Source organism: Macrosteles quadrilineatus, unplaced genomic scaffold, assembly GCF_028750875.1.
Source record: "Macrosteles quadrilineatus isolate MER2022 unplaced genomic scaffold, UCM_ALF_1.0 Scaffold_1__1_contigs__length_201487025, whole genome shotgun sequence".
NCBI classification, from domain to species: Eukaryota; Metazoa; Arthropoda; class Insecta; order Hemiptera; family Cicadellidae; genus Macrosteles; species Macrosteles quadrilineatus.
Genome location: NW_026542594.1, coordinates 80079619 through 80105734, shown reverse-complemented (window position 1 = coordinate 80105734; position 26116 = coordinate 80079619). Strand labels below are relative to the sequence as shown.

General features: G+C 36.1%; 1 protein-coding gene across 1 annotated transcript in view; it reads right to left on the bottom strand.

The window, feature by feature from the left end:
- The window catches only part of LOC129005637 (protein glass), a 95094-nt gene that overhangs the window by 55775 nt on the left and 13203 nt on the right, over window positions 1–26116 (bottom strand). The window contains exon 2 of the mRNA XM_054434599.1: window positions 18484–18686. Within this exon, the coding sequence (XP_054290574.1) occupies window positions 18484–18686 (203 nt within the window). The remainder of the gene's footprint in view (window positions 1–18483; window positions 18687–26116) is intronic.

Sequence of the window (26116 nt, the reverse complement as noted above, 5' to 3'; positions counted from 1 at the left end):
GTATTAAATTATTTTAAATAATATCGAAATATCAAGTGTCCAAATTTTCAACTGTCCGAGTATGGTTTAAATAATAATAATATTTCGTTAAATCAACTGTCCGAGTAGGGGCAACATCAAAATGTGACACTGCGCGCCGAGACTAGCGTGTCTAAAGCGCCTGTTCAGAAGTCGATGTGAACCCCTTCTGTGAAGGAGTCTGGCATTGTGCGAGCCGCGAGAGCCCCTCACGTAGAATTAAGAAAAATTATTTTATTTTTATATAAGACTAATTTTACAATTAATTATTAATTGTAAAATTAAATCCTCATCACTTAACACAACCAACCGAACTTGCTGATAATATTGAATTGAATTGAATTGAATTTAATTGAAAATAACTTTATTCATAAATCATACAAGTATGTACATTGAATGGCGTCAAAATTCTTGAATTACTTAAACTTACAACATAATATCAGCTGTACTGTTCGTCAAAACTATACAGTACTTTTTGTGTTAAGTATATTTTAAGCTGGGATTTAAATTTTTTACAATCATCAATTTTCCTCAACCCCTCTGGAAGCCCTTCCAAAAATTTTCTTCCAGCACATGACGGTTTTTTGTTATAAAATTCCAATCTATGGGCACCAACAGCAATTTTGTTTCTATGCCGGGTGCCATATTCGTGATTATCCCCTAGTTTAGGTAACATACTTTCAGACAAAAGATTTTTAGTTAAAAGAACGGTATGGAAAACATAAATGCCGTACACAGTCATTATACCCATGGCTAAGAAATGATCACGTACGGAAACATCCCAGTTTAAATTTAACATTAGTCTTATTGCTCTTTTCTGCAAAATTAAAATTCTGTCCAAATTTTTCTTTGATGTTCCACCATAAACACTTATGCCAAATAATATTGCGGATTCAATGAAAGCAAAATAAAGCTTTTTCAAAATATTTGCTGAACAAAATTTAGACATTCTATAAATTGCATAAATTCCAGATGTGATTTTGCTGACAACATGGTCAACATGGGAGTTCCATGAAAGATTTTCATCAACTAAGCCCAAACATTTAGTTGTAGTAACTTGATTAAGATTAGAATTTTTAAAATTAATCACTGGATCAATTGGATTTTTTTGTTTACCTGTTGAAAATACCATAAAGTTGGTTTTACTGGAATTTAAAAGTAATTGATGATAGTTTAAGAAAGCATCTATTGATTTTAGGCAATTCAAAGAGTTAAATTCCAAACCGGAAACAGATGTACTGCTTACTTTTAAACTTGCATCGTCTGCATACAAACTTATTTTATTAAATATATTGTTTTGAAATGACCCGGGCATTCCTTTGATGTAACAAAGAAATAAAACAGGTCCTAAAATCGAACCCTGTGGGACCCCATGTTGAATAATAGATAACTTTGAGCAGGAGGTTGAAAAAACGTTATTTTTTAATTGCTTCATTTCAACATACTGAGATCTCTGAGTTAAATAGGATCGAAACCACTTCAATGGGCTGCTGTCGGCACCCAAACCTCGGATCTTCCCCAAAAGAAGCTGGTGTGAGACACTGTCAAAGGCCTTAGTCAGGTCCAAAAATATGCCCACTGTTTTATCCCCTTTATCCACTGAGTTTATTATTGAATCGATAAAATCTACTGCTGCAGTTATAACAGATCTACCAGGTCTGAATCAATGTTGTTCATCATCATGCAAATGGTTTTCTTCTAGATAAGTTACTAATTGGTTATAAACAACTTTTTCATATAATTTAGAAAATTATGACAGTAAAGATAATGGTCGATAATTTGTTATATTTTTTGGATCTCCATTTTTATAGAGAGGACTAACTTTGGTAACTTTTAATTTTTCAGGGAAAATTCCACTCAAGAAAGAGGAATTTATTATATGAACAAGTGGTTTGACCAATTGTTTGCCAGCATATTGTAATACTGTCATAGGTATTTCATCGTAACCGGTTGATAGTTTATTATCGAAGAGTTAAGAATACTTAATATATCATTATCACATACAGCATTCAATTTAAATTTAGCCGTTGGAGGACACTGAAAGCTTGGACAAGTCTCACCCCCATGCAAACTATCATTTTGAGCTAGCTGAGGAATAATTGATGAATTAACATAGCTATTAAAAAAGTCATTAAAAATACAACTTATCTCTTTAGGGTCTCTGTACAAGATTCCATCAAAATCTATTTCAATATTGCTAACATTCTTTTTCTTACTTGAGATTTCAGCATTAAGTAATTTCCAAGTAGCTTTACATACATTTTCAGCATTACTAACCTTTTTAGCGTAAAACTGTCTTTTGGCATGTATAATTTTCTTTCTGAACTCCTTATTTAATCTCTTAACCTTATCATAAAGATCTTTATCATTACAAGCCCGAGCAGTCTTACTCAGTCTAATAATCTTTGATTTTTCATCTTTTAACTCTTGTGAAATCCAATTGTTGTATTTGATTTTACAGCGTTTTTTAAATTTAGGGAAACATTGATCAAAATAGAACTTAAAAATATTGTAAAAAACAGAATACTTTTCTTCAACTGTAGCCATATAAACATGCATGCACTTTTCTTTACTCACTAATTTTACAAACAAGTCTAAATTATCCTTAGAAAAATCCCTAGCATCTCTTAATATATGTTTATTTAGTTTATTTTTACTTGAATTTACATCTTTGACATTATCACATTCAATAAATACCAGCAATCCATCATGGTCAGAAATTTGTGTATTAATACCATCTACTTTTAGCTTATAATCTGTAATATTGGTGAGAACGTTGTCCAATGCAGTCTCTGATGAACATGCAATGCGCGTAGGGAAGTTAACCAAATATCTCATGCTGAACATTTCAAGTACATCAAGAAGCTTACAACTTTCTGTCACATCCAGAACATTTATATTAATATCTCCAACTACTACAATATTTTTAAATCTTTTTATCAATAAAGTCAATAAATAGTTAAGTTTCTCAAGAAAATGCAAATTTTAGTGCTGGGGGAACGGTAAACAGCAACCAGCAAAAACCGAAACTTATTGAATCTATATTCTGCTAAGCAGCATTCAAATTCCTTCTCACATATTACATTCTCTACAGAAAAGTTAATAGTTTTATGTTTTATATCATTTCTACCAAGGATAACAACACCACCACCTCCTGCAAATTTCCTGGAAAATGAGGAGTGAATTTGATAATTAGACAGATTTAGACGAGATAACTCTGTTACAGTCATTTTTTGTTCATTTAAAACTATTAAATCTGGATTTAGTACCCAGAAAACAAGAAAACAAACAAAAGTTTGTTCTTGTGTGTGTTTGTTGTTGTGTTTTTGTTCTTGTCTTGTCTTCTAAAGTTATCAACAAGGAATCAATTCTGGATGGTAGGTGTTAAATTTTTAGGTGGAAAATAGTTAAATTGTTTATTTCTATTTTAGCTGTGTCATTAACTTTCCCAAGAGATGAATTACTAATGTTACGCCTATTTAACTCTAAGTAATTTCCATTGGCACATGGATCAAGTTTTTTAACAGAGAGGCTTCAGATAGATATGATATAGAATGGTTTGGGTTATCTGGTACATTAGTTAAGTTTAAGCTACATGGAAGAGGAATAAGAGACTCATCACTCACACTTCTAGAACACTGATTGCCTTTTTCACTCAAATTATCACTGGACACAAGACTTGTGTTGTTGACATCGAATTCGAGGGGTTGTTCTAGAGAAGTTCCAGATGCAGGATCAGAGAAGTAGATTTCGTTTACCTTGGAATGGGCTGTTGCAGGCGATTTTTGAGAGTCAGAAAACTTGGGGACATCAGGTTGTGGTGGAGCAGCAGTCATCTTAGGTTGCATGGAGGTAGGTACAGTGTTAGAAGCGGTAGTGATTAAGTCTTCTGTCACTGGTGAACTTCTACGCATTGCATAATTCGGTATTGGAGGATATTCAGTCAAAGAACCTATTTTAGGTGTTGAGCTAACGCACTGTGGAAGGATATTAGAAGGCTGGCATTCGTTGATGGAGTTTTGAAGAGTTTTAACAAACTCAATGTGAGACAACCCTTTCCATAAAGGTCTTCTTCTTGTCGGCTGATCCCTTGTTACAATGACAATAGACACTCCCGTACTTCTTCCAAGGTCCATAATCCTGGCGGCAAAAAGCTTGGGATCTACGTTGTCCCTTACGCAGCCCATTGGAGAGCATACTAATCTGGAGAAATTTCTTTCCTTTAAGTGTTTCTTCAATTCATCGAAAGCAGCATTGTACTCATGCTCTGAGGGCTTACTGTTGTAGGTGGATTTGGTAATTAGACTCCAAACTGTCACACCATTATCCTGTACTGGGCATGCCAAATAATCACTCAGGCAATCAGATGGTTTGGGTCTGCCAAAAGCCTTACGGAAGGCCACTGCCACACCAGCTGTCATATTTCTATGGTGATGTAAATCCCTTGATATAGTGTGGGCAAAAGCTGTTTCAGGGTCATCTCTATATGTTTCAAAGTATTCTGTTATATCTGCTTGGACAATACGAACTTCACTTTGAGTAGTACTGGTGTTGAACTGAGAATACTCAGTTGACTCCTTGCGTGTTTGAGAGAGGGTGTCCGCTGCAGTACTAGTATTGTTATACCATTTTGTAATGGCTTCAATCAGTAAAAATGCTAACTTTGACTTGCCATGGTTGTTGAAGTGAAGTCCGTGTCTCGTAAAGTGGAACCTATGAAGCTCCCCTCCAGGTCTATCAGAAACAGATTATTAATCTTAGTTTTCAATCTTCTAAGATGGTTGTTAACTTGTAATAAATCCAAGTTCACTGGGTGATTGAGCGGTAAGTCGAACCTAGTAGGTATAGTGCATAGAAAAACTGACCTTGATTTGCAGGTATCTATTAATTTACTCTCCAAATCTCGGTATATACCTGAGAAGTCACATTTGAGGCTATCGTTAGTTCCTCCCAAGATGATAAGAGGGGTCTTCTCAACTATTGATGCTGAGTCTAATACTTGTAGGAGAGTCGTATTTGCTCTAACGTATCCAAAAGTAGATATTCTAGTACCGCTGTAAGATTCTATTTTGTGAGCTATGTTTTTACCCTGGCTGTCAGAGCAGAGTGTTACATTTGTTTTAGGACAAGTCTTTACATCAATGTGCTTACTTATTTTATTGTATCTAACATTGTTAGATACACTAATAGGACAATATAAAATACCCCCGCCATTATTATATTATCAGCAAGTTTGGTTGGTTGTGTTTGGTGATGACAGTTTAGTTTTATAATTAAAAATTGTAAAATTAGTCTTATAATAAAAATAATATAATTTTTCTTAAGTTGACTCTCGCGGCTCGCACAATACCCGACTTCTTCGCAGAAGAGGTTCACATCGACTTCTGATCAGGCGCTTTAACCACGCTAGTCTCGGCGCGCAGTGTCACATTTTGATGTTGCCCCTACTCGGACAGTTGAAAACTCGGACAAATTATATTTTGATATTTTTTAAAATAATTTAAAAACTCGGACAAATGAAAACTCGGACAGTTGATTTAACGAAATATTATTATTATTTAAACCATACTCGGACAGTTGAAAACTCGGACACTTGATATTTCGATATTTTTTTAAATAATTTAATAAACTCGGACAGATGAAAACTCGGACAGTTGATTTATCTAATTATTATTAGTTATTTATCAAAACTCGGACAGTTAAAAACTCGGACAAATGATTTTTCAAATATTTTGTAATTTTTAACAAACTCGGACAGTTGAAAACTCGGACAAATGAACCTCACCCGGCCCTACTTATATTAGTAATTTCTGTCGTAAATTTGTTTACAAAGTAAAATCAATTAATTGCTTTTGTTAAACTAGTAGGCCTATATCTAAGAGAAAAACTATTTATTATAAAATTATTTTTATTGTTTGGCATAATAAAAATAATATAATTTAGAAAATTTACTATAATTTAATATAATATATAATTTAATATAATTTACTAAAAGTATGTTTTCTGTGCTGAGAGTCGCCGCTCAACCCACACGCCGCTCACTCACGAGATGTCACCTTTGTAAGAAAGGCTTTCATGCTAGACACACTCGTAGAATTCGAGATGTACCAAGACACTAAATCGGGCCTTTACAACATGCTTAATGAAAAAACCCAATAAGGCTACGGCCACACTAAAATGTAGCTTATTTTCACGCTGCTTGAATTCCCTCTGTTGTATGCCACACGTGCTTTTTTCACGCAGTAAAATATTGCTTATTCTCACGCCGGTTGAAGTCCAGGAGCGGCAAAATGCAATGGGAACCCGCATTTGATTGACGAATTCACGTAATTATGTTATATATCTTCCTCATGGCCGGAATTGTAACTTGTTTCTGACTAGTGAACAAGAAATATGAATGGTATATTGCTTTCGATAGGAAAACAATACTAAAATTATTTTATTTTGACATTTAGTATAAAAAAATAAATATAATATAAATATTTTTATGACAAGATTTTCATCAGATCTTTGAATATTCTACTACATAAATGCCTCTTTACATTTTTTTAGTCCAACTAAATGCCTTTCCTTTTAGTAATAAATTATTAAGTGGTCCAGTAAGGTCGACTTATGTTTAAGATCCTACTGTAATTGGCTAGACCCAAAAATATTTTACGCTATCCTGGAAAAAATTAGATACATTTATCTTTATTTTAACTTGCTAGAACGACTTGATCAAAGCTGCGTGTTGGTCCCGCCCGTGTGGCCAGGGACAGAGCGTGAAAACAAGCTTCAAAAATGCACCCCAGTCCATTCTTCTGCGGGCCCCGCGGCGGTCGATTTTGAAGACGCGCCGAATCTGCGTGAAAACACACTCCGTGTGGCATACCTCATTACATTTAATGCTGCCCATATTTCTCGCGTTTTTTCACGCTGTGTTCTTGCGTGAAAAAACGCCCGTGTGGCCGTAGCCTTATGGGTCAAATAAATTATTCAACACAGTTTTAGATTATTTTTGTAACAATTAGGCCTATGTTGGCAACATGTACCAAGAGCCCTCAAGTTGTTCCGTAATGCCCACGAAGCCCGGAATATCCTCTCCATGTTCCCTCATGACCCTTCAGCTAGAACAAATTCAAAATTTTCATCAGTATCGATTGGCAGGGATAAAACACCTCAGGAACAGAATTACCTTAAATCCCTTTAAGATGAACTGAAGCAAAGAGAACTTGATGGAGAAAAAAGCCTAACTATTAAATTCAAGAACAATGTCCCATCCATAGTTGAAGCTCCAAAAAACGTTTAGTTTTTAATCATCGCAACCAGTTAGCATGCTATTACCAAAATGTCAACGGTCTCAGGAGCAAGCTTAACCTTTTCACAAGAATGAATGAATGAATGAATGAATTCTTTATTATTTCAATACAGAACATCAGATTGAATGGTACATAAACGATTTATGAAATATGAATCCCCAAATGGGCTATATGCCTGTGGTTGGGGATTGAGTCAATCATCCGCACAAAAAACAATAATTTAGGCTACATTCAAAAAGGAAAATTTATATATATACATATTGTACACAGAATTAGTATACAAGAAAAAGATAAATAAGAAAAAACTAGTTTATAAGATAAATATATACAAAACGATACAGTGTATGAAAAGTTAATGCACGCATATATCACGCGTTCAGTTTGCACGTTAAAAATGTAGGAAATTATCCCATTACAGGAAATACACATAATTAGAATTGACCGAGACTTGGCACATGCATTCCACACACAAAGCCCTAACACATTCACACATACCACTCATACCTCACAAACTCACAAAAAACCTACACTCACCACAACATGCATTCACAGCCACTACCTTCCATAGTACCCGCCCCGGGATCCACAGGCGGCTGGTAGCTCTTATTAAAAAAGCCGTCACTGCACTGTCCCTGTGGTCCAGCCTAACGGGGTACCCATGGCACACCACACACACACGCACACACACACGCACACACACACAAAACCCACAAACATACACGCACGCAACGGCATAGATATACTGCAGTTGTTGATGAAATGATAGTAGTATCTATAAGTACATGGAGGTGAAATAGTTTAGTAGCCATTTGTCAATAATTTTTTTGTATGTACGTAGACTGCAAGGAGGGGGGGATTTTACAATTAGTGGAAGTTGGGAATAAATTATGTTTGCAAGATAAAAAGACGAAGTGCTGTTTATTGACTTCGTTAATCTAGGGGTAATAATTCCATGGTTAGTTGTTGATCGAGTATGGTATTGATGTGTAATATGTCGGAACAAGAAATTTTCATTTTTATGAATATACAGAATAATATTTTTTATAAAGAGTTGGGGTATATTAAGAACTTTGAATTCATTGAACAAAACATTTGAGGGATAACGGCGATTTTTTTTTAGTGCTATCTTGATAATAGATTTTTGAATTATTTCAAGTGGCGTTAAAACATTTTGATAACAACCACCCCAAGCTAAGATTCCATATTGCAATAGAGATTGTACATAGGCATAATACACAGTTCTAATCAAGTCGGGGGGAAGTATCCTGTTGATGCGTGAAAAGATAAAAGATACTTTGCGCAACTTATTTCTTACATAATTAATATGGCAATTCCATTTAAGCGGTTGTCAAAGATGATACCCAGATATTTATATTCAGATACTCTCTCAATGCAATCACACGTCACGCATTCATACAGCCTCGCACTTCCGCACGTGTGCAAACGCAGATGCAGGCCGACCGGGTCGTGGTCGGCTCTCACAGACACAGGCATATATTTGGTTTTGGATATGTTGACTGAGAGCCGACTCTGGTCGAACCACTGCTTGACAGTGCGAAGACCCCGCTCAGCCACACGGTACACTTGCTCCCAGCTGTCGCCTTCAAAAAGTAAAACGGAATCGTCGGCGTAAAGGAAAAGATTTCCACCGTCCAATAAGACCCTACCTAGATTATTTATACAGGGTGACACAAAGAAACCGGACGTTTTTTAAATAAGTAGTACACAGTAGTTAAAAGGAATAAAATGGTTTTAATACTGTACATAGTGACGTAAACATTTGCCATTTGTTACAAAACAGTCATTTTTTTTAAATGACGTCATGCATATGGCGGCCATATACTTATCTACAAATGTTCATTCTGATCTGAAAATCATCTGAAACTCGGGTCAGGAGGTCTTGTTCAATGTCATTGATATCTTCTGTGATTGCAAACTTCAAATCCTCTAGAGTGCGTGGTTTGTGAGCATGAACACGCTCCTTAAGAAACCCCCAAAGGATATAATCACGAGTGGACATGGACAAACCATGTGATCTTGGCGGCCACGGTATGTCTCCAAAGCGAGATCACCTTGTTAGGAAACATTCATTCAATGCTGCTCTCACTCTGGCGATGTTTTTGGGTGTTCTCGAAGTTCTAACAAGGCCTGGTGGTTTCTTTCTTGTTATATTCCCAGTTGTTCGGAACCCTGAAACCCATCTTAATAGCGTGTTCCGGCTTGGAACCGTTCCATGGCGTTCAATATTAAAATGTCGACTAAATTCCCGCTGGATTTGATGACGGATTCACCTTTTCGGACCAAAGTATCGTATTCGAAAACGCAATGGTCTAGGGTCCACTGAGCCATTTCAACAAAAATGGCAAGCCTCACTGAAGCAAATGACATAACTTCAATCTTCCTACCACGTGCGACAACAATGGAACAGCTGTTTAAAAAACGTCCGGTTCCTTTGTGTCACCCTGTATAAATGAGGAACAACAGAGGTCCAAGCGAACTTCCTTGGAAAACCCCAAATTCGATCAATTGAGGTACACTGGAGTGGCCCAAAATTGACACAACTTGAAAACGATTACTAAAATAACTTCTAAACCACTCCAGTGCAGCCCCACGGACGCCTATTAAGCTTAATTTGTTCAATAAAATTTCCCTGTCAACTGTATCAAAAGCTTTGGCCAAATCTATAAAGACTAAAAGAGGTTTCTTATTTCTCCCAACTGCGTCATGAATATTTTTAGTGAGTAGAAAAAGGTCATCATTTAAATTTTTATCCCTCCTAAAGCCAAATTGGTTTTCAAATAAAAAGTCGTTAACCATCAAATAATTTTCTAGCTGCTCCCTAACGCACTTTTCTAATAATTTAGACAACACACTCGTTAATGTAATTGGTCTGAAACTCACACATTGGTTTTTCTGTCCACTCTTGTAGATTGGAATTACTTTCCCTAATTTGAAAAAATCTGGGAAAACCCCAGATGTCAAACTCATATTTATAATATGAAGAAGTGGCGATTTAAGTATATTTATGTTTTGCTTGATTAATTTAGTTGGAATTCCATCTACACCTGGGGCAGAGCCACCTTTCATATTATTGACCAATTTTACTAAATCTACCTCTAAAATAGGCGTCAGCTGGAAGGTAGAGTCCGTCCGGTAATCCTCATCTCTCACGATAGGTTCTGACACAGGGGGGACAGAACTGGCTAAGTCGGCTCCTACATTGACATAATATTCGTTAAGAGTATTCGCAACTTCAATTATATCATCTGTGCCTGTACACTTCCTTTTACCTAGAAACTGGTTGATAGGGAAATCCTCCTTAATCTTTTTTGTACCCATGATTTCAGTAATATTGTTCCATAATTTTCTGTTGTCGTTCCTAGATTCACTTAATTTCCTGCGATAATAAAGAAGTTTAGCAGAAGCAATTATCTTACTAAGAGTGTTTCTGTATTTTTTAAAACGTAGTTTCAGAACTGCATTAAAGGGTTGATTTTTTAAACGTCTACTCATCCCATCTCTGACACGGATCGATCTGACAATTCCAGACGTAATCCAAGGTTTTATTTTAAACTCCTTAGATGAAATTGTTTTCTTAGTAGTAGATATTGAAATAATTTCTTGTAACTTATGAGCAAAAAGATTAAATTATCATTGACGTCGTTTACATCCGTGATAACAGACCAATCCGTATCAGAGATAAGGCGGTTTGCAATAGAAAAATCTAAACACGTTTTCTCTGTTTTGGCTTGTAAATTAGGAGTGGCATCTGAGAAATCTTTCGGACCTTGTATTTGAACAACTGTGAAAAAATGGTCCGTTAGAGCACATTGAATAATTGCGGATTTAATGGAGTTAGTGTTTTTACAGTCGGTGAAAAAATGATCCAGACAGCTTTCTGTATCTTCTGTAACTCTGGTTGGCAAATTGATACAGCTAATAAAACCTGAACCATATAAAACATCTAAGTAGCGTTGTGAGAGATTGTCTACTTTATTTGGCAAAATGCAGCAGTTAATGTCGCCGACCAGCCAGTGTGTCCTATCCCTGGGTCTATTATCTAAGTAGGCTTCAAGAACTGTGGCAGTATGTCCATACGACATTATATCTCTCACTGAAACCAATTTAACATCTGATATAAATGACAGTGAGCTCGGACTCTCGGATTATACTACCTTCAGATATGACAGGACCGATGCCACTAGTAACAAATCAAGTGGTGGTGGAGTTCTAATTGCTGTTAGAAACCATATTTCGTGTCAACAAATCATATCTACTATAAATTAAATTGAATGCTTGTTTGTGCTATGCAAGTTATCTTCAACTTCAATTCTTATTGGTAACGTCTACATACCACCAGGCCAGCCTACTCCCATCTACTCCATACTGTGTGACGTTTTTGATGAGATTATGAGTTTAACCAAGAATCCAACTTCAACTTACATAATGGGCGATTTCCATTTCCCGGATGCCAACTGGACCGACCCAAAGTCTTTGATATTAACCCCTTCTTCGCGCTACATCAGGGACACCTTTTCATCCCATGGACTCACACAAGTCAACACAGTCCTGAATCACAGAGGGGTTTGCCTTGATTTAGTTTTCTCATCTGATGATGGTCCTGAGGTGAAGACTGCAGAGGATATATTGCTGCAAGAATATAAACACCACCCTGCTTTGACTTTCTCCTTCAGGGTCACTGACCACCCAATTTCTCAAGGCCCCACATACATCCATGATTTCCGTCGCTGCGACATGAGTGTTGTTTTTGATAGTCTGCTCCGACTAAACTATCCCGCTTTTACCGATCACCAGAGCATTGAAGATGAATTTAACAATTTCTGCAATTACCTGGAATCTGTGATCAAACAGTACACGCCCATGAGAAAAGTCGACAGTTGTAAATTTCCTCTATGGTTTTCAAAGCATCTTAGAAGTTTGGTAATTCAAAAGAAGATTCTGCATAAAAAATACAAGTCATCCCTGTCCCAACAAGACTACATCAACTTTCAACATATAAGAAGAATCTGCAATCAACTTACCAGCCAATGTCACTCTGAATATCTAAAAAAAAAACGAGAAGAGCAACAAAGAACGACAAGAGCACAAAGACACAAGCACAAAGAGCAACAAGAGAAGGGCAAACAATCCATCAAATATAAAATCCTTCTGGTGTTATGTTAACTGTCAAAAAAGCTCCACTTCTCTTCCATCTTCCATGTTTCTTGATTCCGATGAGGCTACTGACGCAGGAGGAAGATTTAACCTTTTCTCAAGATTTTTCTCATCCGTATTCAACCTGAGCAACATACCACAGCCAACTTATGACTTTGGGTTGAATCAGTCAATAAACTGCTGCAACTTTTCAGCTATAGACGTACAAAGTAAGTTGGAGGCACTTGATCCAAACAAGAGTGCTGGACCGGATGACATTCCACCTGCTGCACTCAAATACTGTGCTCCTATTCTTGCCCCTCACCTCTATATTTACTTTGCAAAACTTCTCCAAGTGGGTGTTTTTCCTTCGTCTTTGAAGAAAAGTTATGTTGTCCCCATATTCAAATCTGGCTGCAAAACAACGTACGAAATTACAGACCTATTGCCATTCAGCCTGCCTTATCCAAGATTTACAAAAGTCTCATTCTTGATTCCTTAAGTTTTCAGCTCAGCAAACACATTGTTACCGAACAACATGGATTCATGCAAAATCGCTCCTCCAGTACCAACCTCCTTATCTTTCAAAATGCCGTAATGACAGCGTTTACTGAACACTCTCAAGTAGATTGCGTTTATCTGGACTTCAGTAAGGCCTTCGACAGGATTGACCATCGACTGCTGATTGCAAAACTAGAAGGATATGGCATATGTGGCTCATTACTCTGCTGGATGAAGAGTTACCTCACAGGTCGCATCCTCATTGTTAAATGTGACGGAGGCCTGTCTCCCCCTTTCTCAGTCACTTCGGGAATGCCTCAAGGCTCTCACCTTGGCCCACTGCTGTTCAATCTGTTCGTCAATGACATCTGCAATTCGATTACAACAAAGTTCCTTATGTTTGCTGATGACATAAAGGTTTTCAACAAAATCACTTCGACAGATAACCAAAAAGAACTCCAACTCTCGCTCAACAACATTAGCACCTGGTGTAAATTGAATGCTATGGAACTCAATGTCTCGAAATGTGTGGTCATGTTCTTCAGTCGAAGTAGCGTGGTGCATGAAAATGTTTATTGCATTTGATGGCAGCAGTCTTAGTGTGGTCCAGAGAATCAAGGATCTTGGTGTGATTACCACTCCCTCACTTTGCCCACTTGGCCCACTTGAACATTTGGTGTATTTGTCTTCTAGAGTATCCTCTCTGCTGGGTTTTATCTACCACTCTACGAGACCCCTTAAATCTCCTTTGACATTAGTCACCCTGTACAAGTCACTAGCAAGGCCAATTTTAGAATACTGCTCCGTCATTTGGTCTCCATATCAAGTAGTTGGTGTCCATATCATGGACATCCTAAACAGAATCCAGACACGTTTCCTCAGACTGCTAGGTCTTAAACTTGGATTCCCCTTCCTGCAAGCACCAGTGACAGCCCTGGCCCAACAGTTTGATATACAACCCCTTCCAGTGAGACGACGGGTCTGTGACATCATCTTCTTGTATAAACTGGTAAATAGAATCATTGGTTGTCCTGAGTTATGAAACGACATCGACCTCACCATTCCCAGGGGCACTCGATCAAGAGCAGTCTTCACAAGGAGATACCAGCCGACTAACTATGCTCGTAACCACGGCATCTCTAGACTCCTGAGAACCAGCAAATATGTGTCTTCTCGTCTCGACTTCTTCGGGCCATCACCAGCTTCATTTAAGCGAGACGTCCGAAGGCTACTCCACTAAAATGACCTCGCTACAGTGTTCTGGTCATGAAACAGTGTTGTGTTTTGTTATTGGTGGCGCCTTTAAAGGGTCACAACCACATTGTGGGGCGGGTGGTTGTTTCGATTTATCTGCTGTTTGCATCAGAGTCTATCTTTTGTTATTTTTTTAATAAATTTTATCACTGTTGCTTACTTCATTTATTATCACTGTTATCTATTTCTAGTCTGTTATTGTTATCACTATTACTCGTTTCCGTATTGCATCTATCACCACTGTCAGTATTGTTGCCAATTATTATTGTTAACTAGTTATAGATTATTTATCGCCAAGCATGTTATATATTTTATTTGTTATTGTTACCTATAGTTATAGTCTGTTATTCGCTGAGCATGTTACTTAATTATTATGATTACCTAGATAATTCAACTTTCGCTCTTCAATTGTTATCACAACTGCATGTCATTTTCATTGAACGTGTTTTTCATCTTTTCATTTTAATCTTTGCATGTATCACTGATGTATCTGTACAACATTATCAGCATGTAATAAGCATCTTGTCGCATGAATCACAATGTAAAATGATTGTAAAAAATGGTGTTTGCTGTAAAAAAATAAAATAAATAAATAAACATGAGTCCTGGGGGCACAGCTGATAAGCGGATTGGAGTGGTGTAAACAGAACAGTAAAATCGTCGACCAGTTTAGTGACGTGTGCCGGCCGGCACAACTATGTTAAATGTCTACGTGTTACGTATGTGTGTTTAATGTATTTAAGAAAATTTGACGACATTCAATGAATCGAATATTTTAACGTTCGTTTTGAAAATAACTACTTAGTAGTCGAAACTAGTCAACGGAAGTTAGACTGAGGAATTGTGGACGTCAACCTGTTATAATTGATTAACGATTCCGGAAAACTTCAATATGAATAAATAAATTGTAGTCTAAGTTTTTATGCTTTTAGCACAGATAACATTTGGAAGAAGTTAAATTATCTTTTTTTTAAATAACAACACACAAAGCAAACAAAGAGACTGTTTTTTGTTGTTTTTTTTTACAAAAGATTGGTGTAGAGGGATATCTATCGTGACCCAAAGATCATTTGATTCTTATTTTGTTTAAATATTACAACGACTTGCTTTTCATTTAAGCTTTTAGAGGCTTATGTCCCTGCAAGCCACTAAATAGTTTGGGAACTCACCTCAAAACATTGGACATCCAAGGGGCGTAGCCTGAGAGGAACTCGGGGAAGTGAATTAGGTCTAAGATATTCCTAGACATGTGGAGCATATTTTTGTGCTTAAGTTTTGCTGTATCGGTTTAGTATTTTAGTCGTGACAGCTACAGACCCAACCTCGATTTTATAATAGTATAGATAGATAGATAGATAGATATATAGATAGATGGATAAGTTAACTGTTGTAGTTTGCTTGCTTATGGGTATACTAGCCGCCATACCCGTGCTCCGCTACGGGAAGAGAACGCTTTAAGAGAATGATAGTTTTCTATAGATATGCTGTTAAAACATGTATTAACTCATCAATAAAAGTCCACAATTTTGATAAAGTACAAACAGAGAAATTGTTAATCACGTGGTTTATATCAATAATATTAAGTATTACAGAAAGTAAATAAAAGAAACGTCTTATAACACTTAAAACATATATTTACGCTTATACTGTTACTCACAAGACGGTAAATATACAAAAAAGATGGTAAGTGGTGATCGATTTCGATTGGACACTCCAAACATCATCAGGCTCGCCTAATGAAGAGTGTGTACATTACGGACTTTGTTCCCTTGCGCATTCCTTCCTCGGTAATGATTTATTTAGGGAAGGGGTCGAGATCAATCTTAAAGAGCTTATTTATACATTTCTCAGATCTTTTTGCGATGCAGACACAATGGAAAAGAGTGAGAGGATCGACAGTGAGTTATTTACCAGCAATTTCAACGAGCATGAAACGGAAGTAAGAGAGTAACCTATCCTTCTGTTTAAGTTTAAATTCTTCAAAATATTCACTCACCATTTTCTGAACATCACCATTTTCTTCATGCATGATTTCCCGATCTTCCGGGCTTAGTGACAGTCAACTTCGCCAGGACCAATGATTCATGTGCTCAAATAAATCTCCTGGATGTGAGGGAATTGGGAATGTCAACTATGCGAGCAGTTTATCAATGCCCATGTTGTCTCTCACTACATGGGTTGGTATCATGTATAAATGCTGCTCAGCTGTCTCTGAGCGAACATCAGCAAACAATTCTACTTGGTCACAAATGCGTTAAAGACATAGCGTGCCCAATGTACACAAAGCACAGAATCGCTTACTCCGCGTCCACAAGTGAGTCCTCCATAGCTCTTCATAGCCCGCGTGAAGAGCATTTCTGGTAGACTACCAACCAAACGAGACTAAAACTAATATATAAATGTAAGCTACACAGCGCGGCAGTGTGGCAACACGGCAGAGTATATAAGGCAAAAATGAGTGAAGACAGAAAATAAACATCTAACGACCTTGCAGACTGATGGATGTGATGGTGATGGTATATACATACTAATCAATTACAATTGTGAAATCTTCTATAATACGTAGAAGATAATGTAATATTGTGGTAGTGTGAAACCGTGGGGCCCAGGGAGCACCAAACATGGGTGTAGGAAGCCACCTTGGTCAGGTGGGATATGGGGGTATCCAGGGATGGTTCTTATAACTAGGAACCATAATTACTTAAAGATTTCGTGATAATTTGTGTGTAATAGAAAAAAAGTTGGAGTTCTGTTTTTTGCATATTTTGTTGGATTTAAAAAAAAATACATTAATATGAAAATACTATTGCTCGGTAACAAATTATCGTACAAAAATGTTTGAAATATAGAATTGTAGGAAATTTAACGCTCTGCAAAAGTGTAAGGTATGCTTTTTCGGTAGGAAGTAAGAGAAAAAGTTATTGAAGTAAAAGAAAAAAAATTGAAATGTTTGAAGTTTTTCCCAAATATCTAATTTAACATGGTCCTCGAGGTCCAAAACTTGGGAAAATGTTGATTTATCATCCCTGAACAACATCCCCAAGTTTCATTAACTTCCGACCTTTTTCCATCTAAAACCACCTGCTGACTGGACTAATAGGCTAATATATAAAACAAAACTGGAGCAAAAGTGATCCGATTTTGAAAACACTTGGTACAAACCGTTCGTTTAGGTTTCTTTAGAGGGTAAACTATCGGTGTTCCAACAATATAATGTAGGTTTGTCTGAAATAAATGGTAGACATATTACGAGACTCATCGTGTATATATGCGTGTGTGTGTGTGTGTGGGTGTGCCATTGAACAGAAAAACTCAAGTAATTTTGGTTCCGATTTTGATGAAATTTACCATAAATGTGAACTGTGCAGGGCTGTATGAGTTTGCAAACGAGCCAGGTCGGTTCATGGAAACGGGGTGTTGTAGGGTTTTGAAGTATTTTCGAAATAATGGGTTATTTTTTCAAATTTTAAAACATGAATGACCAAATTTCATTACAACCATTGCAGAGTTTTTTTTATATAAACAGGTAATTGTGTATATATTGTTACAAAATTATCTGTATTGTACAAAATTAGGGTGTCATTAAAGGATTAAAAGATACGGAGAAAACCCGTACGTTTATCATTGCAATGTTATTTTCTATGAGAAAAAGTAAACTGTTGTAGTTAGCTTGTTTAGAATTTGATCAAATTTGGCCAATTTATTTCACACTTTACAATAATATGTTCATTGTCATCAAATTGCATTACAATATTATTTTGTTTTTACTCAGCGTGCAGTTATTATACCGTGGTGTTGAAAAATTGCCAAAATGGTGTTGTAAATACTGTACATCAAATGAAGTTAGATAGAATAGATAGGTCCGATAAAAGGTTTAGGTAATTAACGATACACGAGCTAAATACGAACTATTGATACATAAACAACTTATTTCATAAACCATTCAAGTTAAAATTACAAACTTTAAGGTTTCATCAATTTAACATTTTGGTATATCATTGAGCTTAAAGACCTGTGACATACAGTACATGAGATAATAAATGAGAGGATTACCGAGCTGCGAATCCCTTCAACATCGCCCCGACGAGTTTTATGAGTCAGATGGTAAGATGCTTAACAAAGGGGCCAATGTGAGCCTTAATTGGCGATTCAAGCCTTAAAATTGTAATTAATAGATAAAAGAACAATAACAAAATACATAAATGCAATAACAGGGCATTGGATACATATAGCAATAATGGACCTACTGAGTACTCACTTGTAGTTATTGGGACTAAAGGGGAAGAGGCTGGGTAGCGGGTCCAGATCGAGAGGCGGCAGCGAGAAGGATCCCATGTCGTCGGTCCAGAGCGACTGAGCGGAGGCGGCGGGGATGGCGGAGACGGCACCGGGGGCGGTACACCCCCCGTGCGGCTCCAGCCCGTAGTGCGCCGGGTTGTTGGGCACATAGCAGCCCTCCATCTGCCACACAAAATCACAGGTATACAATGGGCGTGTTTTGATCACTTGGCAACTGTACACAATGATGAGTGGGGGCAGCAACCGAAATAAATATTTCAAAAAGTATTATCATATCCGTTCAAGGGCCGCCAGTCTACATCTTGCGCTCACATTCCATGTAGTAACGTGTCTAAAGAAACCCTATATTAATGTGCTAAAACTATTATCATATTTCTGATGATGTAGATAGCCACATTCTTGAAATGGTTTATTGTCAATTACCTGACAGGTTCATGGAATTATGAGCACCGGTAAAAGAGGCTGTCAGCATTTAAAATAGAAATGGTTTCAAAAACACACCGTCCATGATGATGTATATATATATATATATATATATATATATATATATATATATATATAGGGTATATATATATATATATCATCACATCATCACACTCACACACATACATATATATTTATATATATAATATACTATATACTGTACATCTTCAAGCAATTAATAAGCAATCACTTCAGGTCTCGTGGTAAGACCTATGGTTTTAGATGTTTTTATTGCCCTCAGAGGACAAAAACAGAATGTTATACTATGTTTATTCTTTTTGTTATTGAAATGTTGATAGTTTAGTATGAATTATTTTAAATTTACAATTGTCTTAATCCTCTCCGTAACCATTAAGCATACAACAACACTTCAATATACAAAATTATTTTTCCTACAGTCACCCGACAAAGTTGGCTTCCTTGTACTGTTTATAGTACAGAAAGCTGCTAATTGCTGCATATTTATACTTTGTCGTACGGTTTATACTTTGGCGCACATTAGGATTCCAACGAAACAACACAAAACAGCGTGGTTCTATTATGCACGTAATCCGTGTATACGCTTGGAAATAGGTTGGCAACAATGTAATACTATGAGCAGCTGATTGACTATTATAACTACGATTTAACCTGTCATTTCGTGTATATAGTTTCGTTATTTATGAACTTTCTGGACTTTTCTTTTAAACGTTTTTAAAACATTCCTACGATCCTAATAAACAAGAAAATACCTTTTTTAGGCACGGAAACCACTTCAAATGACAAAAACATATTGCACTATTTTCTCAAGTCACGGAGCACATTGCTTGCCGAGGAAAAAATAGCAGAGTGATACGAACCGGTGACTACTTTCTCTAGGGGACCTATTTGTGTTGCCTGCTGAACCTAAAAACGTGTTGTATAGTGTTTGAAAGACTAATTATTTATATGCTTTATAGAGGAAAAATATAATGTGTAACACGAGTGCAAAAGGCCTTTGCTGCACACGAGAGCAATGTTTACCACCCTTAAGCTGTGTAAGTTTTATTTTTTCCTTCGTCACGACGGTACTTCTGTGCCAATGAATAACCCTCTAGCATTGTTTTGATAAATTAATTGGTCGTGCGGTTACTGGCTGAAATGACTTGACATGCGGATATCAGCTGTCTCAATAATTTCTTAACTATCTCAATCCGTCTCAGCTTTATCAATTACATAAAGTTGTCAATATAATCTCTCTCTTCGGAAAGTTAGGTGTAGTTACTATACTTGCAGTGATGCTGGCTTTTATTCATTAAACGTTAGGGGCCTCGTTCATATTGTCGGGTGGCTTCATTGTCAGCAAAATTAATAATGCAAATACAGGTACATAATATAAGGAAAATAAAGATATTTTGATTTGATTTGATTTGATTTGAAATGACATAGCAATGATGCATTTCAAAAAAACAAATACCTGTAAAATAGGTGTTAGCCTACATAATTAGCGACGTTTACATGCATTGTTGATAACCAACGTATCTCATAAAGGACGATGAGATCTATTTTAAAAGGAACATGACCTTTTTGTCATGAAAATAGCTGCTTAAAACAGATATAGATCAAAGAAAATTCAATAAGAAATAATCTTAAGAGTTACTGTGATATTAAGAATTTTCCACAGATTTCGTAATAGCACGTTATATTGCAAAACATGACATGATGCAGAAGAAAATAAATTTTAAAATCAAAGAAGAAGAAGAAGGAAATAACATTGCAAATACTTATTTTTGGCTAATTCAGAAACTCTCTATTAATGTGTGTGGTTTAAAATACAGCTAGAGGTCGTCCAGTGGTCAAAAACTCGACCATAAATATATACAGTTGGATTTTTTTAGCTAGAAGTGGTTGAGGTATCATGGTGGAATATCTTTGCGGATGAACCTTTTTAGCTGTAGGCTGTGGAGAATGCGATCCATCGATGTATATAAACTAACATCGATTGTGTTAGGTTATATACACCAATGGTGCGATCATGTGTTCAATGTTCAAATGTAAATTTTTGAGGTCAAATCAAATCAATACAAACAAACTGGCATGTTGTCAATTGGGGACAATATTGTATTACTTAAGAAAAAAATTACATTTAAGATCAAATAAATTAATTTAGTATATGTCATTGTCTGATTTATTAGAAAACATTCACTATTTAGTCCACTGCATTTTTTTAAACTAAACTCGAAACTTGCTTCCTTGGCCTATCTATAATGTTTTCCGAATCTTAAATCATCATTATGTCCCAACAGTTATTTTAAATGTATCCCAGCCACAGCAACTATATTATTCTATTAATTTAATGATCAACATTAATTTTGCAAGAAGATTTAATATTTTAATATCTGCTCATGTTAAATTACTTATTTTCAAAGCAACCATCACTTAATTAAATAAATAAATAATTAAATAACAATTTATTCATTAGTTGATTTGGAGTTAGGAATTATGTCTCTATTTCACAGTAAATATTATCTAATGACAAAGGGATTTTATTAAAGTAGAGTAAGTATATTTAACTATTGTATTGTCAAATTCCAAGAACATATTATGCCAGTTTTTTTGTTTTGATTTAACCTCAAAATTTGACACGTAATGAACACGTGATATCACTAAAAAGGTTCATCTTCAAAGATATTCCAGCACACCTTAACCACATTTAGCTAAAAAAATCCAATTGCACTGTACAGACTTGTCGATTTTTCACCTCACACTCTAAATAAAACATGTGATTGGAATTTCTTACATTTGTTTTGATTTTTTGTTTATATTTAGTTGTTGTTTCGTCACCAGCATGGCCCATGAAGCCATAAAGCCCATGTACATTTTTTGTTAATTTCAAATTCATTTTTTGTGCTTATCTTTGAGCCTATTTGAATTTATAAAGGAACTCTGCACACCTACAGGAATATAGCTTTCTAACGGTATGTGTAGATTTTCCCTACGATGCACACGAGCTGAGAAAAAAGGTTTGAAATAAACATGCTTGCCTATTAATATATAGATAGATAGATAGATTTCATATAGATAACAGCTGTTTCATTAATAAGTAGTGAAAAATTATCCATATGGCAATAATGTAAACAAATCTGGGAAGGGAGCTTTAAAGGCTTCTGGGGCAGATGCCTAAGGGAATTTACCTCGTTTTTCTTTTGATGGCTCATCTCCAGGCCGAGACCTTTCTTTGGACACCTCTACCAAGTTTCTACGCCCAGACCTACTCTCAATTTAGTGGAGACAAAGTGGCCAATTAAATATTGAGATTCCCCCATGTTAATCTTATGGGAGAAACCCCAACTTTGATGGAAGATCCTGCCCAAACTAATAAAGATTTAAAATACCCCGCCGCTGCAAATCTGCAGACTAAGCGAATTACAACTTGTCTGATTACATTTTTACTTAAATATTTCCATAAATAAGACATACTTATTCCCTACTAGTGTACGTGTTGCTCGAAATCGAGCAATTGCAAAGAAGTACAGGAGTTATTTATAACCAAATAACTTGTTTAAAACTAACTTAATCATAATTTCCACTAACTTAGACTAACTTAATTTTGACTAACTTAGTCATAATTTCCGATGATTTTAAAAGAGTCGGCTAAAATATTATTAACTCATGGAAATATTCACAATTTACATAACAGTCCTATTCCAGTTTAAAGGGTTAATTTTTAACAATCAAACTGCCCATGGACGGAAAAAGGTAAGCTTACAATTTAAGTCAACGTAAAAAAGCGAGGTCACCGATTTTTTAAATTTACTCCGTAGTTATAATCTCTACTGTACCATAATTGAACCTACAAGAGAGAAAGCTTCGTTGGACACATTTATCTCCAATTTTGATCGCTGGAACTACAAAGCAGCTGTCAGCCGGGAACAGATTGCAGATCACCAGCACATTTAGTCTTCCTTTCCATTGAAACTGAATCCAGTGGTACTATTGCTGAAAACAGACTATTAGACACCAATTCTAGCCCTGAGGTTAGTTTTAGAGTATTTAACCCCTCTAATGTCCAGTATTTCAATGATATGGTATCAACGCATATTGACTTATGGTGCGAGACTTTGCCCTACCTTACTGCTAATGAGGCCTTTCATTGTTTATTTGACAACATAAAACATGCCTTTGACTTGTGAATTCCTCTTAAGAGGAAAACTTCTCAGGCAGGTGTTGTAAATAGTAATAGAAAAACACACTCCTCTGACTGGTTTGGTCCTGAACTATCTAGGTTAAGGAATTTGGTTATATTTGTAAGTGATCTGTCAAAGAACAACCCTATTCTAATTCCTTATTTAAAGAATTTAAGAACAAATTACAAAACAAAAGTAAAAGAGGCTAAGCAGGCTTCAGTGGCTGCTTCTATCTCAAATGCAGCAAATCCTTGTAAAGCAGCTTGGGATTTTATTAAAGCCACCAAATCAAAGCCCACTGTTAGTGGCAAAACCTTTGCCCAAGCCGAAGAGTTTAATTAATATTTTGTAAATTCTGTAGAGGAACTCATAGGGGGTTGTAGCACATCCCTAACGCCAAGTACCGCCAACTAGTACCGATAATGTAGAAAATAGTCTTAAATCAGACCCAATTGTACCTTTTAACTTTTCTTGGAGGTCTGTGACGCCAACTGCTATCATAAACATTGTTCATAGCTTCAAACTGTCAAAGAGTAAAGATTGTTTTGACATGACGATTGAACTACTTAAGGGTATAATTCATCTAATTGCTTCACCCATGGCTACCATCATAAACACCTGTTTGTATGAGGGGGTATTTCCTGACGCCTTGAAAATCTCCAGAGTTGTACCAGTTTTTAAAAAGGGATCTCATGATAACTTGTCTAGTTATAGGCCTATAGCTATAATTCCCATTCTGGCAAAGGTGTTTGAGGCTGTTATGCTGGAACAACTGTATGAGTACTTTGAAGTCCATCACCTGCTTGTGCCTGCGCAGTACGGCTTTAGGAAGGGCAGATCCACTGTTTCGGCAGTGGACTCCCTTCTTCAGGTTGTGCTTGATTGCTTTGAAACCAAACAAAACACTTCTGTCTTGCTCTGTGATCTTTCACGAGCTTTTGACTGTGTCTCTCACCAATTCTTCTTATGAAACTTGAAAGATATGGCCTGCAGAGTGGTGCACTCGACGTACTCAGATCTTACCTCAGCAACAGACAGCAGATAGTATGTTGGAATGGTAGAAATTCCACCCCTTTGGCAGTAAATCATGGTGTCCCTCAGGGCTCCATATTGGGCCCTTTCTTGTTTTTGGTGGCCATTAATTATCTCTACTATGAAGTGTCAGGTAATGTTATTATTTATGCAGATGACACTACATTGTTTGCCAAAGATCCTGACTTGGAGCTCTCAAAAACCAAAGTTGAGGGTTTTCTTTCTACTGCTACTGCCTGGTTCAATGTTAACAAATTGATCCTAAATGAATCTAAGACTCAGGCAATCACCTTTAGCTTGGAAAAGTCTGCTGAGTGCACTGACCATGTAAAGCTGCTGGGCTTTACTCTGGACCCTCACCTTGACTGGGGAGATCATATTGAGTCGCTGTGCTGTAGGCTTAACAGGGTTATATTTTTATTGAGAAGACTGAGCTTTTACCTGCCAAAAGATTTCATACGTGTTGCTTACTTTGCTTTTTTTCACTCTATTATTGTCTACGGAACGAGACTCTGGGGTCACTCGCCTAAAGTCAACAAAATTCTGGTTCTGCAAAAGAAAGCGATGAGGGTACTTAGTGGAGCCCAGGATCTCGCGCACTCCAAACCACTGTTTATCCAAAACAAAGTCATGACTGTATATAATGTATATATTTTCAATGTCTCCTAGAAATTAAGTCCAATGAAATATACCTGTCTAGAAATCAGCATGTACATAGCCATAACACTAGAAATAGGTTTGATATTTTCACTGTAAGGCACAGACTGAGTAAATCAATTAATTGTTTTCCTGTTACAGGTTGCAAGTATTTTAATCATCTGCCTCTTGAAGTGAGGCGTTTGCCTTTACCAAAATTCAAAGCCTTTCTAAGTAATTGGCTCTTAGAAACGCCTTTATTTGACTCTAGTGAGTTCCTTAAGACAGGGGTCCACCTGTAATTAGGTAATGCATGGTGTGTGCTTTTTTTAACTGCTTTTTGGTTTTTTTTTTCTCCAAATGTGCATGGTTTTAAATCTGATTTATTTAACTTTTTATTTTGCCTGTAATATGACTTGAACTAAGCATGATTTGATTTTATTGTTAACCAATCTATGATGATGGTTTTATTTTTATTTGATTGAATTATGTATTGACATAGCCTATTATGTAATGTTTAATGGCCAAATAAACAATTTGAATTTGAAAAGGCTCTCAGCTTTTATAAAGTACCGTAGGCTACTTTAAACTCTACAGGACAGAGTTAAGCAAAAACTGGCAGAACTCTGAAATAGTGTTATTTATCATAGGCTTACTCATATGCCAAATATAAAAATTCAATAACTAATAACTTATATCATTAAACACAAACCAACATCCAAAACTATACACATTTTTTATACAACATAGCTAATTTACACAATTGAATGTTTACAATTAAAATATGTTCTTCTTCTCACAATTAATTTTTGCTTCGCAACGGGAAAAATCTGTTTCATAATCATTGAAATAGATTTATCTATATCTATATAATTAATACGTGATCACGAAGTTTGACGGTTGATCTCCTCCGCCATTTCTTAACCGATTTTATCCATTGACGTCTCATTGGAAAGAGCGTATCGCGTAGATTTGCAAACTGGCCTTAAATTTTTTTAAGTGCCTTGGGCTCTGTCCCAGTGGCTTTTAAAGTTCCCATGTTATCCTTATGAAGAACATAATTGTTTACATTTTAATCAGCTGTATAATTTAATTGCTGTTATTTATTTTTTAATTGGGTACATTTACTGATTTTGTTGAAATTAAATATTTACTATTTTAATTTACATTCGTACATATTACAATGTAAAAAATCGAGAAAGCCTGGGCAATTTGATATATTTTACCAAATAAGAAAAATAAATTTACAGGTTACTGTAATTCTTGAGCAATCATTGAAAGAACCGATTTGTTACC